The 15,906-nt window shown below is 46.3% G+C and overlaps 1 protein-coding gene across 5 annotated transcripts in view; it reads right to left on the bottom strand.

Annotated features, from left to right (window-relative positions):
* EGFR (epidermal growth factor receptor) overlaps window positions 1-15,906 on the bottom strand; it is a 190,998-nt gene that overhangs the window by 25,741 nt on the left and 149,351 nt on the right. For all 5 annotated transcript variants that reach the window (XR_014266352.1, XM_082471507.1, XM_082471508.1 and 2 more), the window contains 8 exons: window positions 14,619-14,818; window positions 13,486-13,618; window positions 11,012-11,102; window positions 9,383-9,540; window positions 4,621-4,659; window positions 2,477-2,618; window positions 1,597-1,719; window positions 861-959 (listed from right to left, as the gene is read on the bottom strand). Coding sequence is in view for 4 of the 5 variants with exons in the window: in XM_082471507.1 (XP_082327633.1) it covers window positions 861-959; window positions 1,597-1,719; window positions 2,477-2,618; window positions 4,621-4,659; window positions 9,383-9,540; window positions 11,012-11,102; window positions 13,486-13,618; window positions 14,619-14,818 (985 nt within the window). In the remaining variant the exon portion in view is untranslated. The remainder of the gene's footprint in view (window positions 1-860; window positions 960-1,596; window positions 1,720-2,476; window positions 2,619-4,620; window positions 4,660-9,382; window positions 9,541-11,011; window positions 11,103-13,485; window positions 13,619-14,618; window positions 14,819-15,906) is intronic.

The raw sequence follows: 15,906 nt of genomic DNA, 5'->3' as shown, positions 1-15,906 counted from the left end.
ACATCCACCCCAGCAAGCGGAGGCCAGCGCTGTTAGGCCGGGACCCCGAGGGTGCGTCCACTGGAGCTTCCTGGGCTTCTACCTGCAGAGGGTTCTGCCCAGCTCCAGGCTGGCCCCTCCTGCATCCAGCCTCTTTCTAAGACTGTGCAGCCCCCTCATTGGCTACTGAGGGTCCAGGGAAGGTGGAAAAAGTTCAAGAGAATCGCAAGTAAAAACATGTAACAATAATCTTGTGGAGTATTTCAAAGACTCCGTAAAGTAGCAATCAGCGGATGCTGGAAATAACATTTAAATTACTTTGAGAAAAAGTACAGAAGGTGAGCAACAGATTATAGAGTTCATAGAGCATCATATTGTTAATCCTAGGCACCTTTACAAAGCCATTTCAAAGATGAGCTAGTTGGTGGAAGAAAACGAACATGCATTTCAGAGTCAGAAGTAACCACGTGCTGGAAACCTCCCCCAGCCACGCGACCCTGAGCACCAGGGCTGCTTCATGCCTCCGTTTCTTCACTGAAGGCGTGGGGGGCACAACACCTAGAGCAGCACAGGCCCGCCAGGGGAGGTCACTGAGACGGCGGGGGTAAAGCCACTAGCACGGGGATGGCCCCTGGTGGATGCCCGGGGACCGCGGGCTTCCATACTTTTGGGGGCCAATAAGAGAATGGAAGAGTGAGTCTTCTCTACGAGAGAGAATTATACCAACTATAGCCAGAAGGAAAAAAAAAGACAGGAAAAGTGACCATTTAGAATGCGGTGATGACAGAGTCTAAAACAGAGCAATGTGCTGCCAATCACGAAAAAAGGTGGCTTCTGGCTTCCAGGCGCACAGATAGCTAGAGAATAAAGCAGAAACTCACATCAAGAATTTCCTTGTTGGCTTTTGGAGATGTGGCTTCTCTTAATTCCTTGATAGCCACAGGAATTTTAACCTTCTCGCCTTCTGGGATCCAGAGTCCCTGTGACAAAGAGAGGGGAAGACATTGGCTGGCCATCACCATACACGTAAGATGCGGCTCCTAGGCCGGCTGGGCATCATTAGTGACCCCACCCCAAAGGGCGAGGGGCTCGAGCACAGCCCTGCACCCAAGGCCACCGGTGCTGGGAGTCACGAGAGCTCAGCAGCTCTTTAGCTATCATGTTCCAGGAATCAGAGTAGTTAGACAAAACCCCTAAGCTCGTGCCGGTTACACAGTCAGCGTGAGTCATTTTGTCCAGAATTCTGAGATTCTGGGTCTAGGCCTAACTGAAATCAGACTATGCAATAGGGATGTAGGAAAAAGAAATGAACAGGAAGCTGTTCTGAGCTGGGCTTTATTCAGATGCTGCTGGGCCGTGACAGGCAACCCTCTTTCAGACTGACTTGTGCCACCCACCCCTCGGAAAGCTCACACCGTCCTCCTGAAAATGTCTGTGCCTGTGTACAGATCTCACCGGACCACTTACTTGTCACTGTGATCATAAAAGACTTCCCCTAGACAACTTGAGAAAAACACCGGAATTTCCTAAACCCTCAGTGACACAAAGAGCACGTGACCACGATAAACACCACAGCAGAAGGCGCCTTGTACTCGCGGGGGGCGGGGGGGGGCTCACCTTGTACACCGTGCCGAATGCTCCGGAGCCCAGCACCTTGACCTTTTTTAATTCCGTCTCCTTTAAGATCCTCAAGAGAGCTTGGTTGGGAGCTTCTCCGCTGGGCGTCAGAGGCTCGACAAGCTGTGAGAGACAAGAGGAAGAGACGATGCCCGCCGGGCCGGCGAGAGGGGTGGCAGGTCCAGACACCAGGGGACAGAACTCGCGGCTCTCACTCCGGAGACAGGGACGCCTGTTCTAAGGAACTTGGTGAGACACTCGGAAGGAACAGGGACTGACCCCCCCACCCCCCCCAAAAAAAGGCATCCTTGAACAGAACAGCTCCTTTGCAATAAGTGCAATTTCTATTTCTGTGTCCGGGCTGAGAACACTTGGGGAAGGACAGTGTTCTGTGGTGGTCACTCTGCTAACCGGTCGGGCCCCTCACAGCCATGATGCTGCAGCTGCGGTGGGTCCCTCTTCCCAGGGCCTCTGGCGTCTGACACGTTGTCAGACACGGATGCCGGCTGAGGAATCACGGACAACACGGTCACAGACGTGGCTCCAAAGGGAGCGGCCGCTGGTGTGGACAATGGCATTTTCCAAAGTAACACCTCGTGAGTTCACAGTTCTGCGCACCAGCCTTCCCCTTGGCCGGCCCGAGCGCCCACCCCACGTGGGCAGCGGGCGCCCCGGCGTGGTAACCGGCCGTGGGACTTACCCTAGACACAGCTGCATTCCCCTGGATACAAGTACTAACATGTGCATGTAGTTGCTTAGAACCGGACATTCAGAGATTCTTCCAACTCTTTCCTCGCGATAAATAGAGCACAATAATACATCTTTAAGACGCAACCTTCCGGCTGCCGCGCCTCCCCGCCCCCTCGCGCTGGGCGCTCACCTCGCGCTCCTGCAGCAGCCGGCGCAGCGTGCGCTTGCGGACGATGCGGCGCCTGCGCAGAAAGAGGCCGACGCCCAGGGCCAGCACCAGCGCCAGCAGCAGGGCGCCCACGATCCCGGTGGCGATGGACGGAATCCTGGGCCTGGAACGAGGTGGACACGCAAGGGGGTGAGGTTTGTTACGGTGGCATTTCACATAGTTCCCGTATGTTCTGATAGCATGACGTCATTTAGGGCTAGCTCAGAAAGTGGAATACGGCGCAGCTCGTAAAGGAGAAAGGAGGGCGGACTTCGAGCCCCAGGGCAGGGTTTCCAGCTTCCTTCAGTATAGGAGCCTGCTTTGTCGCATGTTTTACACTGAGGTACCACTTGGACTTATCCCTATAGCGATCATACTTTCATCTGCTGATTAAGAAAACACATCATTTAAAAAGTAACTCAGAGTTCAGTCATGCTTTTCATATGAACTTGTGTGGCTCCCCGGAGTGTCTCCACGCGTTTGAGGCACGCCCTCCGCACGTGACACTTGCGATGTCTGCTGGCCAGGCTGGAAGGAGGGACCCTTTCAAACTTATGGAGACTTCCCGAGGGGTCCGGGGCTTTCAAGAGCTGTATGCATGAGTGTGGAGGGGGTGAGGAAGTGACAGGATTTCCACACGGACAGCAGAGCTGTCATGGATGAGTGATGTCACCCTGCAGCCCCCCCCCCGCCCCCGCCACCCCACAGGGCTCGGGACCAGCAAACACCCAAGACTCGGGTTCTAAAGCTCACGGGGAAAGAACCGTCTGAATTAGTAGATTCTGAATTTAGAATCTTCCTAAAGCTTTTTTTCTCCAGCACCTGTGCCATCTAAGCTTCTGGCAAACTTCATATTTTCAGGTAGAAATGTTAACGAATATCAAAGATTAATCAGCACCGTTTGCACCTAAAAAAATGTGCCATAGTTCTTACGGATTTCTCATAAGTGGGTCAAAGGTACTTCACGTAAATAGTATATATGACAGTTTCTTCTTAGCAAGTGCAAAAGTCATCTCCTGAGTTATACCATCTTCCTAATTAATGCAGTTTGAATTAATGGGTTTTTACCATTTTGAAGGGGACGTTGAAAGATGTCAGGAATAATTTGTACAGAGTATGTGTTCCATGGGAAGTAGGGGGAGTGAAAAGAGAAAAAAATTAAAAGGGTAAATATAACGAAGAATGGTCGTTGATTGGTTTCAGGGTGGGGATGTGACGGAAAACCTCATTACTAAGATGCTGATTGACTCACAAAGAGAGGACGGAGCTTGCTGGTGTCCTCGTGGCTCAAGTGAAGAGGGGCGTAAAAGGAAATCTTTATCTTTGAGAAACTGCCCCATTTGTCTTTAATGTCTCACTTGATAGTAGGAGGGATCAGTTATCTTGGCTAATTCTTCAGCAAGAGACTGAGCTGACTGGCATTGAGGAAGGTTGTTGAGGGGAGGAATTTTGTAAACATTACTGATGGCAGAGGTTCCTGGATGTTTGGCTGGTGTTTGGGGATATCTGGTCAGTGTCTTGTGTATAATTCTGATTCTTCGATAGACATTATTAATGGATAATATCACTCTTTCCTGATGAGTCTGAACAGGAGGTCCCAATTCTGCTTTTCTCTGTGCAGCATTTCAGGCAGTGACGGCAAAGTGATCACAACTGAAATGCTGAAGGAAGTCCTGTGTTTAGAAAAGGAAGTAAGGGGAGAAATTCTCCCAAGCTGGAGCTCTTGTCATTGGACAGAAAGGTCATTCAAACGCAGGTTTGTGGTAGGGCCAGCTGGGTCAGCGAGGAAAGAGAAGAGAAGCTGGAGGAGAAGGAGCCAGCAACCCTGGTGACCCAGGGGGCAGGACTGCATGTGAAGCGCTGGGCAGAGAGGCTGGCTCCGCGTGGAGGAGGCCCAGCACTTCTGTCCTGCCCTCCCCCTCCCCCCCCCCGCCCCCCGGCCCCAGAGCACAGCCAGCAGCGTGGGCAGGGTGAGCTCTGCTAGGGATGCCCAGGCTGGCCCAGGGTGAAGTGAGAACCGGCCAAGGCAGAGGGCAGTCGGAAAAGAGGGAAAGCATTACCCTCAGGACCCATAGCGCTCTTGGTCATTTCTGATCAGGTCATCCCATACAAAGTGTCACACTTACCCATTCACTGCACAGCCTTGAAGACCTGGCCCAGCACAGCTGTAGGAATTGAAAGAGAGATACACATTTCGATCATTTTACTCCTTTAGCACTTTTTCTTGGAGAGTTTTTATTAAATCATAAGGCAATGTGTGTTAAATTACTTTCAAATCATTACAATCGCAGTGTGTCTCAACAGTGCTTAAGCATTTGTTTATTATGCATTTATTCATTTGTTCATTCACTCAGCAAGTATTTTTGAGTGTCTGCTTTGTGATAGGGATTGTTCTAGCATTGAACAACGTAGACATTTCTGGTCTTCATTATTGACATGTTTTCACGGCTTCCATTTGCCAGAGGTTCAGCTGGCCCACAGCTGGCTCTAGAACATCAACGTGGGCAGGAGGTACAGGGAGCTGAGACCAGAACCATTTCCTGGGGCACACTGATTAAGGAGCGGGGCGGGGGGGGGGGCAGACGAGTGACGACATGCATCTCAGGGGGCAGGGAAACAGGGACGATGATTTCAGACGCAGAAAGCCAGGGGCTGGCTCCATCCGCTTCCACACAACTGCGATGTTGTACGTCAAGCAGGGACATCATTTGTCCTAACGTGACCCCTCAGCAGCTGGGTTCCCGTTCTGTGGGGCACCACCATCTGTTATTTTGATTACAGGATGATGGTTGAAAAGGCAGACTAAGTTGGCTTTGAAGGACAGCAACGTTTGTCAATAAAAACGTCAACAGGAAAATAAAATATTCCAATTAAATGGGGAAGACTGATGTTCACGGCCTGGGGAAAGATGAAGAAGCCTGGTTCAGGTATGTGAAGAGGCCCGGTGCTTGTTGGATGCGCACTGTCGACTGGTTCTAATCATTTTCTGTCTCATTCCAAGGGCTCTGATCTCTATACTCTACTCCTCTTGGTTTTGAGGGTCTGAGAGCTCTTTTCCGTGGTGTCAGACAACGCAGTCTCGGCCCTGCAAGCCTTCGGGCCTTCATCCCTACACCCGACACAGGCTTCTTCAGGCAGTGGAACACACGAGCAGTTCTCCTTTTTTCACAATCTTTTATCTCCTAGGATAATCGTCAGAGACAACATTCGCTAATGGATAAAAATTGGTAAAATTAACCCCTCCTCAAAATATCCCTCCTCACTAGTGTTTTTATATTTTCCCATAATGCCTGTTTGGTTTCCAGACCGTAACAGAATGGCAACTCTATGCATAGTGGTGCAAACTGGAATTGCAAACTTTGGACAAGCAGCAGGGTTTCTTGCAGCCCCTGAAAGTGCTGCTGGGAAACCTATGGGGTTTCTAGCAAGAAGCTGTGGACAAGGGAGACGCTCCTAGGGAGAGCTCGGCCAGTTTACGTTTGAAGAGATGATGGACATGGGTAGTGACTGGATAGGTGCCCTAAGAGGGAACCATCTGAGTATCAAAGGATTAAGAGGTCCTTGGGAAAGCTGATGGTGCCCTGCATAATTCTGCAGAAATGATTGTCAGATATCAAGCAAAAGAGGCCATATCATGCTATCATTTAATTTTGTCAGAAAAATTATTCCTTGTCTCCCACTCGATTTATTATTTTTTTGTTACATGTAATTAAAATAGGCAAAATTTTGTGTTATTTCGTTTAATTAATTGGCATAAAATTTCAAAGAAACCTTCCCCTGACGACTTACTATAAAATGTGGTTCCATTTAAAAGTGGATTTGCGGACTTCCCTGGCGGCGCAGTGGTTTAGAATCCGTCTGCCAATGCAGGGGACACGGGTTCGAGCCCTGGTCCGGGAAGATCCCACATGCCGCGGAGCAACTAAGCCCGTGCGCCACAACTACTAAGCCTGCTCTCTAGAGTCCGTGAGCCACAACTACTGAAGCCCGCGTGCCTAGAGCCCGTGCTCCGCAACAAGAGAAGCCACCGCAATGAGAAGCCCATGCACCGCAACGAAGAGGAGCCCCCGCTCGCCGCAACTAGAGAAAAGCCCGCGCGCAGCAGCGAAGACCCAACACAGCCAAAATAAATAAATAAATAAATAAATAAATACATTAAAAAAAGTGGATTTGCTTCAAGTTTGCTGACCCATTCCCTGGGGTAAGCAGACCTGCCCTGTGGGAAGGGCACGGCTTCTGGAAGCAAGCATGCGCCTGTGACCTGGGCTCTGTCACTGCTGGCTGATGAGCCGTGGTGACCCCAGAGCCTTTCTAAGTGGTTCCTTAACAATACAAATGGGGAAAGCAGCGCGTTCGCTCTTAGTCATCGTTGAGACTATGTGTTTCATGATGCTGTGCACATCGCAGATACACAGTAAAAGAAATGTTTTTTATTTCCCCTCACCCCATCAATATTTCTCCATATTTAAAAAATTAAATCCATTTTTAGTACATAATTCCTTTGGGAGAAGATAGAGATAGTAATAACAAGATTACAGAAAACTATATATTTTTCTACCAATGCTATATGCTCACAGACATACACACATATAGAAACACATTTATTTCCCAAAGATAGAAAAAACAGGAAAAATATATTTATTTGATATAGGTAATATAATTCTATTTTAGAGAATCTGCTCCGAAATTGCTTATTTTGGGGAATATGAAAAAAATAGACTAAGTGAAAAACTAGCAAATTACAGTTTATACTATGTTTTGTAGAGTTTGCAGAGTGGTCAATATAACCAGTGTGCTGGTATACGCAAAGGGAAGAATATGAAAAATCTTGAAATTCCTACCAAGGAGGTATTTGGTAAAGTTCAGAATTCATTCTGGATTTAAAAAAAGAGTTTAGAAGTAGGAATAGATAACTGTTTCTTTAACAAGATAATAAGAATCTCACACTAATAGCAAATATTGTTCTTAATGGTGATTTATTACAGCCATGCCCACCACCATCAGATATAAAATTCTGATCTCCACTACCATTGTATCTGATATTATTCTAGAAATTCTGGCCCTTGTAATATGATTTGAAACTTTTGGAAGAGAGATACAGATACCATTACTGGAGATGATATAATTGTTTTCCTGGAAAATCCAAGACCATGAACTAAAACCCTAATTTCAAAGGAAGTTCAGTAGAGACCACCAATACGAGATGAATATACACCTCGGCCAAAAAAAATCAAAAGCTATCTTATATATTAGATATAATAAATGAGAAGATATACTAGAAAACAAGGTCCATTTCACAGTAGCAAAAATAAATACAAAATGTTTAGGCAGAACATGAAAGAACACAACTAAAACTTTACTGAAATATAAAAAAGAATATCTGAATGTATGAAGAAATTATCATTTCCTGACTGGGAATACAAAATATTGTAAAAATGTTAGCCCTACTCAAATTAATTAATTGGCTTTAGTGGGGTTTGTGTGTATGTGTGTGTTAAACTTGGTAAAATATTCCAGGTCACTTGCAACACACCAATGGCTTAGACTAAGATTAGAGGGAGAAGACAGTCACATGCAAACCACACAGGAAATGCCCAGGCTTCCTACATGTTAGCTGGGGAATCAGCTGCCTGGGACTGAAACTCTTGGACCACGGGGTCATGGAATGATGGAGCCCTTCCATTTACCCTCATGATGGCTGAAACTCAAGAAGGAAGGTGAAACAATGGAAGTTGACCAGGGTACCAGTCATTCCCAAATCACTTGTCTCCAGGCCCAGGCTCTTCCATATAAATGCAGTTAAAATAGGTTTTTTGGAAAAACTTAGGATGTACTCGGAAAATTTTCAAGACTCCTGATGTTTGGAAGTCTAGCTGGAAGGTTCTGCACCCCTTCAGAACACTAACCATCACTGTCACGGTCATGATTACCACCGTCACTACCAGCAGCACAGGCACCATTACCTCCTTCACCAGTATTATAACCGCCACCATCGTCATTGCCACCTTGCCACCAGCTCCGCACCGCCATCTGTGCAATCACTGATTGAGTGCTCGTGTGGTCCACGCGCTATTTTAATTACAGTACACGTATTCACTCAAGATCTCAAAAATCCTGTGAGCAATGCAGTCTTATTATCCTAATTTACAGGTGAGGAAAATGAAGCACAGAGAGGTTAAGACACTTCCCCAAGTCCACACAGCTAGTAAGAGATGGCTCCAGAGAAGAGTAACGGTGCCAATAAAGTTGAGGATTATGAGAGAGAGAAGGGAATGTGAAATATATGGGACAACTTCTCCTTCTGATTTCTAGTAGTCCCATTTCATTGTCAAATTTATCATTTTAGTAAATAAGATATATACGTTCTGAGTGCTTCTGCTAATTACAGTCAAAATAGTTTTAATTTCCCTATTAACAGCTTAGCAATCAACTAGCTAAAAGAAAAAGCATCTTTAGGCAACATTCCAGGCAATGTTATCTTCTATTAATTGTAAACCAATAAAAGATTCCCACAGGAATCCCAGTCATCTGGAAAGATATATATATATAGAAACCTTTGGGGACGGGGCAGGACCTCTGCTCTCGTTCCCCCTGTCCCTTATTCTTCTTGTTGGGACATGCTGGCACTGCAGAACAGGGCCCTGGCACGAGACACACCTGGAGAGGCTGAGAGGCTCTCCCGCCAGCACCATGATCTGCCCACGAGCGTATCATTGCTGCTGCCATGGCCGTGGGACCAGAACACCTGGAGGAACTGACTCAAATACAAACCTGTGTACTTGACTGACTGGAAAGTCTGGAGACATTTTCAATCTACGAATTTGCAAGATGGGAAGCACCCTGTTCTTCTGCCTTTTCCTTTGCAGACCCAGAGCTTTCTGCACTCACCCGTAGGTGCAGCTGGGGTGGCACAGGTGACACATGTGATTGGCATCTGCATACTTCCAGATCAGGGTGCTGTTTTCTCCTGTGACTCCAGCAGGGCAGGTCTTGACGCAGTGAGGGCCGTCGATGTTGTGGGCACACTTTACACAGCTGCCTGGTCCCTGCACCGAGGTGGAAAAACCGTTTCATAAATCAAACATTTACTTATGTCTCTCTCTTTTTCAGAATGAAGTAACTTTTTACTTAAAATGCTTATCATGAAAAAATCAAACAACGTGGAAGTTCTTAAAGTGGACAAGCTCTTCTGTGACTTGCCTGATGTGACCACTGTTAACAGCTGAGAATAAAGCCTTCTTGACTTTAAACGTGTATTTTATATACGTACATATATATATATATATAAAACATAAAAGAAACTGTACTATGTGCTTTATCACATTTTACTTAATAAACTGTGGGCATCTTTCCTTGTCAAAGCATTCTTGATTGGCCCACATGTATATTTATATCCTTATCGGTCAGATGGACTTCCTTGTGAATCGTGTTTGGAGTTGAGGGGGCCTCAGTGGGAAGCTGTACTCGCCAAAGGCCCAGATGAGAAAACCCACAACTACATTTCTCCAGCGTTGAGAAGGTGGCACGTGTAAATGCAGTGTTGGCTGCATAATTAACTGTGCAACATGCTAAATTTGATTCTGTTGGTCGAATGTGAATGCGTCGGTAAAACCCACAGAAATGAGTGCATTGGGGCTGCTTGGGTTGTGTCCGCAAACTTCACAAAGGGCTGAAATAACGTGGGTAGGGGAGGGTCTGCCTGTTGGGTCAGTGCTCTCATGTCTCAAAGACTGAGTACTCCCGGAGCCAGAACAATCAGATGACTAAGTCGGTCAACATCACCAGTTATTTTATTTCACTGATGAAAATGTAACCGAACACCAACCTAAAAACCAGTGGTTTCCTTTGTAACCAGCCATTTTGGCAGCCTGTACCTCAAAAACTGAGCCTTACCCGTCTTCTGTCTGATTTAAAGAACTTCTGAAAAATGTTTTCCGTTACTAGATTTAGATATGGCTGTTGAAATTCAAATCCAAACAGAGCTCCTCATATAAATAATTCTGAGAATTAACAACATGAGCACTCTGGTGTGAGAGGGACCTGCATTCTCACACTCTCTAAAAGATTATTACTGAACGTGTAGATGTGAAACTGAATTTTGAAAACCTTTCCTTTGCGATTAAAGAACACTCTTCAAATAACGATGAACTCATGTCAAATAAGAATTCGGTGGTGTCTGATTAAGACGATAAAGCAACGATGACAGACGTCAGGGACACACTGAAGGCTGCCCGTGGGTGTGCCCCGTCCACAGGGCGCCCTGCTCTGTGGTGTGAGGACGGGCGTCACCACGTGCATCTGGGGTTGGACAGAGAAGGGGAATGCCCGTGCCAGGCAGGGTGTGTGCTGACTTCCCCTCGGTCACAGCCCCCCCGACGGCTGTGAGGTGGCACGGCCTCAGGTGTGGGCGGGGAGTGCGCTGGACGTGTGTCCCCGCAGGCACAGGGTGACGGGGGTGAGGGTCAGCCTCGCGGGCTACGGCTGACGTGTAGGGGTGACATCAAACATGCTCCTTACGTGTCCCGTGCAGGTCACGTTCATGGCCTGGGGCAGGCATTCCGGATGGCACTGCACGCACTCGGATTTCTCAACGAACTCCCTGGGCTCTCTGACGGGACAAGACGGGAAACTGGTCAGTGCCGTCCCTGGAGACCCTGCTGCAGGATGCTGTCTGGCTTCACCTGTCTGGGAGCTCAGATGACACAAATCACCTCTCTTAGAAAGCCAAAACAGTTTTAGGTAAAAGTCGAATGGCCGGGAATCTAGGACTAGAATGTAATAAACTGATTCTTGTCAGCGGAATCTCTGGTCATCTTCTCCTGGAACAAAAAACATCGGCTTCCGTTATAATCAAAACATCTTCCCTACATTTTTTCTCCAGGCACGGTTTTTGAATATTAGATAAGCAAGGCGCCACATGGGGAAAAAAAAAAAAGAAGAAAACAGTCTTTAAGATATCAGTCCTTAAGATAGAAGATACCCCCTCCAATATCAGATTCATGGATATTTAAATTAAGCTGCAAAGAAATGGTATCTAGACTAATGCCTGGGAAAAGGAAAGACGGCTCTTAAAAGTTTCCTCAATGGTTATTCCTAAAAACAGCAAGTAGGGAACACAGGTGGGAAAAATTTTGCTTGTACTATTTTAACCATTCCTCAAACTTAGATTAACGTTAAGCGACAAGCTGATGTTTGATTGAAAAGACACTGTAGTTGTGGTAGCTGTTAAGATGACTGGTAATTAACTAAGCAGTGAACAAGGAGTGTTTACATCCAAAGACGTGGTCCGTTGAGTCCTCTCAGGCAGACGGCATCAAGTAAACCAAATATGCCGCGGGACTTTTTCCCTGTGCTTCTTCTCTGGGTTACCACACCTACTGCAGGAGCCAGCCTCGCAACTGGAGGAGGTGCCGCTGGACACTGGGGTTCTCTAATGGGCAGACCCAGGCGCCACCGCCGTGGCTATTTTAATCACCTTGTCGCTTCAAAGAGAAGTCAGCACTGAAGACATGAGAGCTTAGTGTCTGTTTGCAGCTGTAAGGACTGCACCAATATTTCTTACTTGTTGAAACAATACTATCAATTATGCAAATTACTCTGTTAGGCTAATGAGCCTATCAGCTAAAGAGTCCTACAGAATTGAACTTGGTCTTCTCATCCTGCTTCCGAGTATTTCTGATCTGAGCTGTAGCCCAAGCCCTGATAATGAAACAGAAAGGAAGATTTCCTAGAGCCATCTGTAACTCCTACGTTCTTCTCTATCATGAAATTTCTCTTGTTCTTTAAATTAAAAAAAAAGGGCTTCCCTGGTGGCGCAGTGGTTGAGAATCTGCCTGCTAATGCAGGGGACATGGGTTCGAGCCCTGGTCTGGGAAGATCCCACATGCCGCGGAGCAACTAGGCCCGTGAGCCACAACTACTGAGCCTGTGCGTCTGGAGCCTGTGCTCTGCAACAAGAGAGGCAACGACAGTGAGAGGCCCACGCACCGCGATGAAGAGTGGCCCCCGCTTGCCGCAACTAGAGAAAGCCCTTGCACAGAAACGAAGACCCAACGTGGCAAAAATAAATAAATAAATAAAATTTAAAAAAAAATTGCCTCTGCCAGTCTCTATCCTTCCATTTCACTTTCCTATTAATTTATTTTAGTCATTATTTGTGGTCATTCAAAGCCTTACTCAATATCAAAATTCCTATAGAATCAACAGACTGTACTTTTTCTTGATTGCAATAAATTCAACAAATGTTATACAACTGTTTATTTCTTTGTCCATGGGTATATTTGAAGTTATCTGCACTGTTCAGTGTGTCTTGAACATAAACAAAAATTAACCAGGAGCTGTGTTTTGCCATAGCAGGAATGCTGTGCTACAGTGGCCATGGTCTTGGCCATCTGAACCATGGAAGACTGTTCTGTTTGTCTTGGGAACTTTGTGCAGCTAGGAAAAATATAAGATATTTCCAGATAAAGAGAGACTCTATAAATTGGATTGGATTAAGTAATGAAAAAAGTTTGTTCACTTCCCTTTGTGATTAACAGATGTCAACAAACAAACAAAAACAAAGGAAAAGGAAAAAAAGGAAAATAATCTGACTGATTAACTATAAACCTATAAAACCAAAGTCTTATTTTTTTTAATCAAAACATAGGGATTGGGGCTTCCCTGGTGGCGCAGTGGTTGAGAGTCTGCCTGCCAATGCAGGGGACACGGGTTCGAGCCCTGGTCCGGGAAGATCCCACATGCCGCGGAGCAGCTAGGCCCGTGAGCCACAACTACTGAGCCTGCGCGTCTGGAGCCTGTGCTCCGCAACAAGAGAGACCGCGACAGTGAGAGGCCCGCGCACCGCGATGAAGAGTGGCCCCCGCTTGCCGCAACTAGAGAAAGCCCTTGCACAGAAACGAAGACCCAACACAGCCAAAAATAAATAAATAAATAAATAAATTAAAAAACAAAACAAAAAACCATAGGGATTAAAAAACAAAGCCTCTTACCCCTTTAGAATGTTGCACTTCTCCACACACTCCTTGCCACGGCTGAAGTTTCGGCAAGACACGCAGTCTTTGGGTTTCGGGCCCCAGCAGCCCTCTGACGAGCACAACGGGTTACAGACGTGGCCCGTGGCCTCTGCGAAGACAGGGTGAGCCACACGGGTCAGCCAAGGAACAGTGGCCAAGGGTGGGTGAGGTGCTCAAACACATGCTGGGCCCCCTGGAAGAAGCAGTGATGCAAAAAAGGGCTTCCGGAGGCCCACTGCAAGTCCCCTTTGCCCTGCTGGGGGCTGAGTGTACCTGGATGAAACACTCAGAGCTGCCGGAACAGCACGGGAAGCGTGTGGTTCCTTGCCGTGTGCAAGGCACACAGAATTTCACCAATTCTCTCAACTGCACTATGGTGTGGGAATCATTATTACCTCCATTTCATGGATGAGGAAGCCAAAGCCCAAAGATTTACGTAAACTGACGAAGGTCTCAAAGCTAGGAAGGGCTCGAGCCACGATGTGAACTCAGGTCTGCTTCTGCCGGTGGCCAGGGTCTCAGCACAGGCTACGGTGCAGGCCCCGCTTCAAAAGCTGACTATGGCTCTAAACTCAGAACTGGAAATGCCCGTGTGACATACTCATCCCATTCCGGTGTGTGTGTGTGTGTGTGTGTGTGTGCGCGTGCATGTGTGTGTCTAGCTATAGTCACTGGGGATGAAATGAGAAGGGAGCAACACACAGCTAAAATGCAATATAACTGGGGGAAGAGGGGCGGGTCGGGATGGTGGGATGAATTGACATGTATACACTAATATGTATAAAATAGATAACGAATAAGAACCTGCTGTATAAGAAATAAATAAAATTCAATTAAAAAAATGCAATGTAATTAATGCTACATTTAGTTCTGTAAATTACCAATAATTGATAGCCTAGACTTCAAGGCAAGCTCATCCTATGAAATGAGAATGATCTAGAAACAATTCTGATGAACTTCACAATTAAGAATATACAGATTTCTTTTAATTTGCTTCTTTACAAAAGTAAAAAGTAATTTTAATGTTTGGGAACGGTTCTTCAATAGTCTAAATCAAAATAAATGACCCGCTGGAACCATCTCCACAATGGACCAAAGTGATGACTCACTGCACTCCTTTTCACTCCTGTTGTTTATAATTTTGGTTTTCTGATTTGAGGTCCCAAAGAGTTTTTTCCAGTTTATTGTATCTGCGTAGCACAACTTTCGGTTTCCTGAAATGATCACATCTCCATCACTTATCTCCTTGAGGGAGCGTAATCCCAAGGACATTATATCCAGGCCAACAACCGCAAGAGAAAACTGACCACTAAGTTGGAGAGAAGAAAAACAATGTCGTGAAAAATTATGAAAACACAGTATCACTAAAAACTTTGCTTTTCTGTACCACTTTAGATTTACCACAAACTGCCTTCCACGGGTTGTAAGTCATGTTGTGGAAGGTATGTATTGCAACTTTGGAAAACTGCAAGTGCTTTTTAAAGCTAGTTCAGGGAAAAGCTAGTTCCTTGTTCATTTAGTATCTCTAATCCCAGTGGCAGACTAGGGGCTGAATAAATGTCTTAATGTCATTATTTGATTTGCTGCATTTTAATTTTGCCTGGGAATTGAGAACATGTTCTAACTTCTCAAATATCCAAATACACTTAAAAAATCAGAGGTTCATCTTTCCATCCATCCGTCTACCCATCCGTCCATCTATCCATCCACCCATCCATTTATTGAACAAACATTTGAGGTAATATGTGACTAATTCTATTCTAATTCTAGGTTAAGTGTGTGTTTCCTATTCTCAAAAAACCTTTTGTCTAGTGATGACACAATCATATGAGCAGATAATTTTAACCCAGCAGGGGTACCACGGAGGCAAAGAGTAGGGGTCTAAACAAGTCTGGGGAGGGGGTCTCCCGGAAGTGGTGATGCCTGATTGTCAGGACCTTGGGAGCAGGAACTATGATATTTTCTTCGCTACCCAACCCTGTGCTAGGATCCTACGGGGTGATCAGTACGTGTTCATCAAGTGACCAGATGGAAGTTATTCTGACTAAAGGGAAGGAAGTCCTGAACCACCTGGAGGAGCACGTGACAGGCACTGAGAACCATGAACTACTGCTGGAGGTGGGGGGGGGATGTGCCTGGGAGGGAGGAAGAGGCCAGAGCATGGACCACCTTAGACACCACGTGGAGGTTTTTGTCTGCAAATGATGGGAAACCACAGGAAGGAGATTTGCCTTTTTAGGAAGCTCACTGGACACCAGGACATGGAATGGGCCAGTTGAGACAGTACAGTAGAGAGAGAGATAATGAAGGCGTGAGATGACAGAAGTCAAAGCATAATTTGGAGACTCCTTCTTCTCCTTGTTTCTTCTTCTCTCCCCACCCTTTCCTCCCTCTGTC

This window comes from Balaenoptera physalus, assembly GCF_965194825.1.
Source record: "Balaenoptera physalus genome assembly, chromosome: 8".
Lineage (NCBI taxonomy): Eukaryota > Metazoa > Chordata > Mammalia > Artiodactyla > Balaenopteridae > Balaenoptera > Balaenoptera physalus.
The sequence above is the reverse complement of the archived record's forward strand: the minus strand, read 5'-3'. Positions and strand labels throughout refer to the sequence as shown.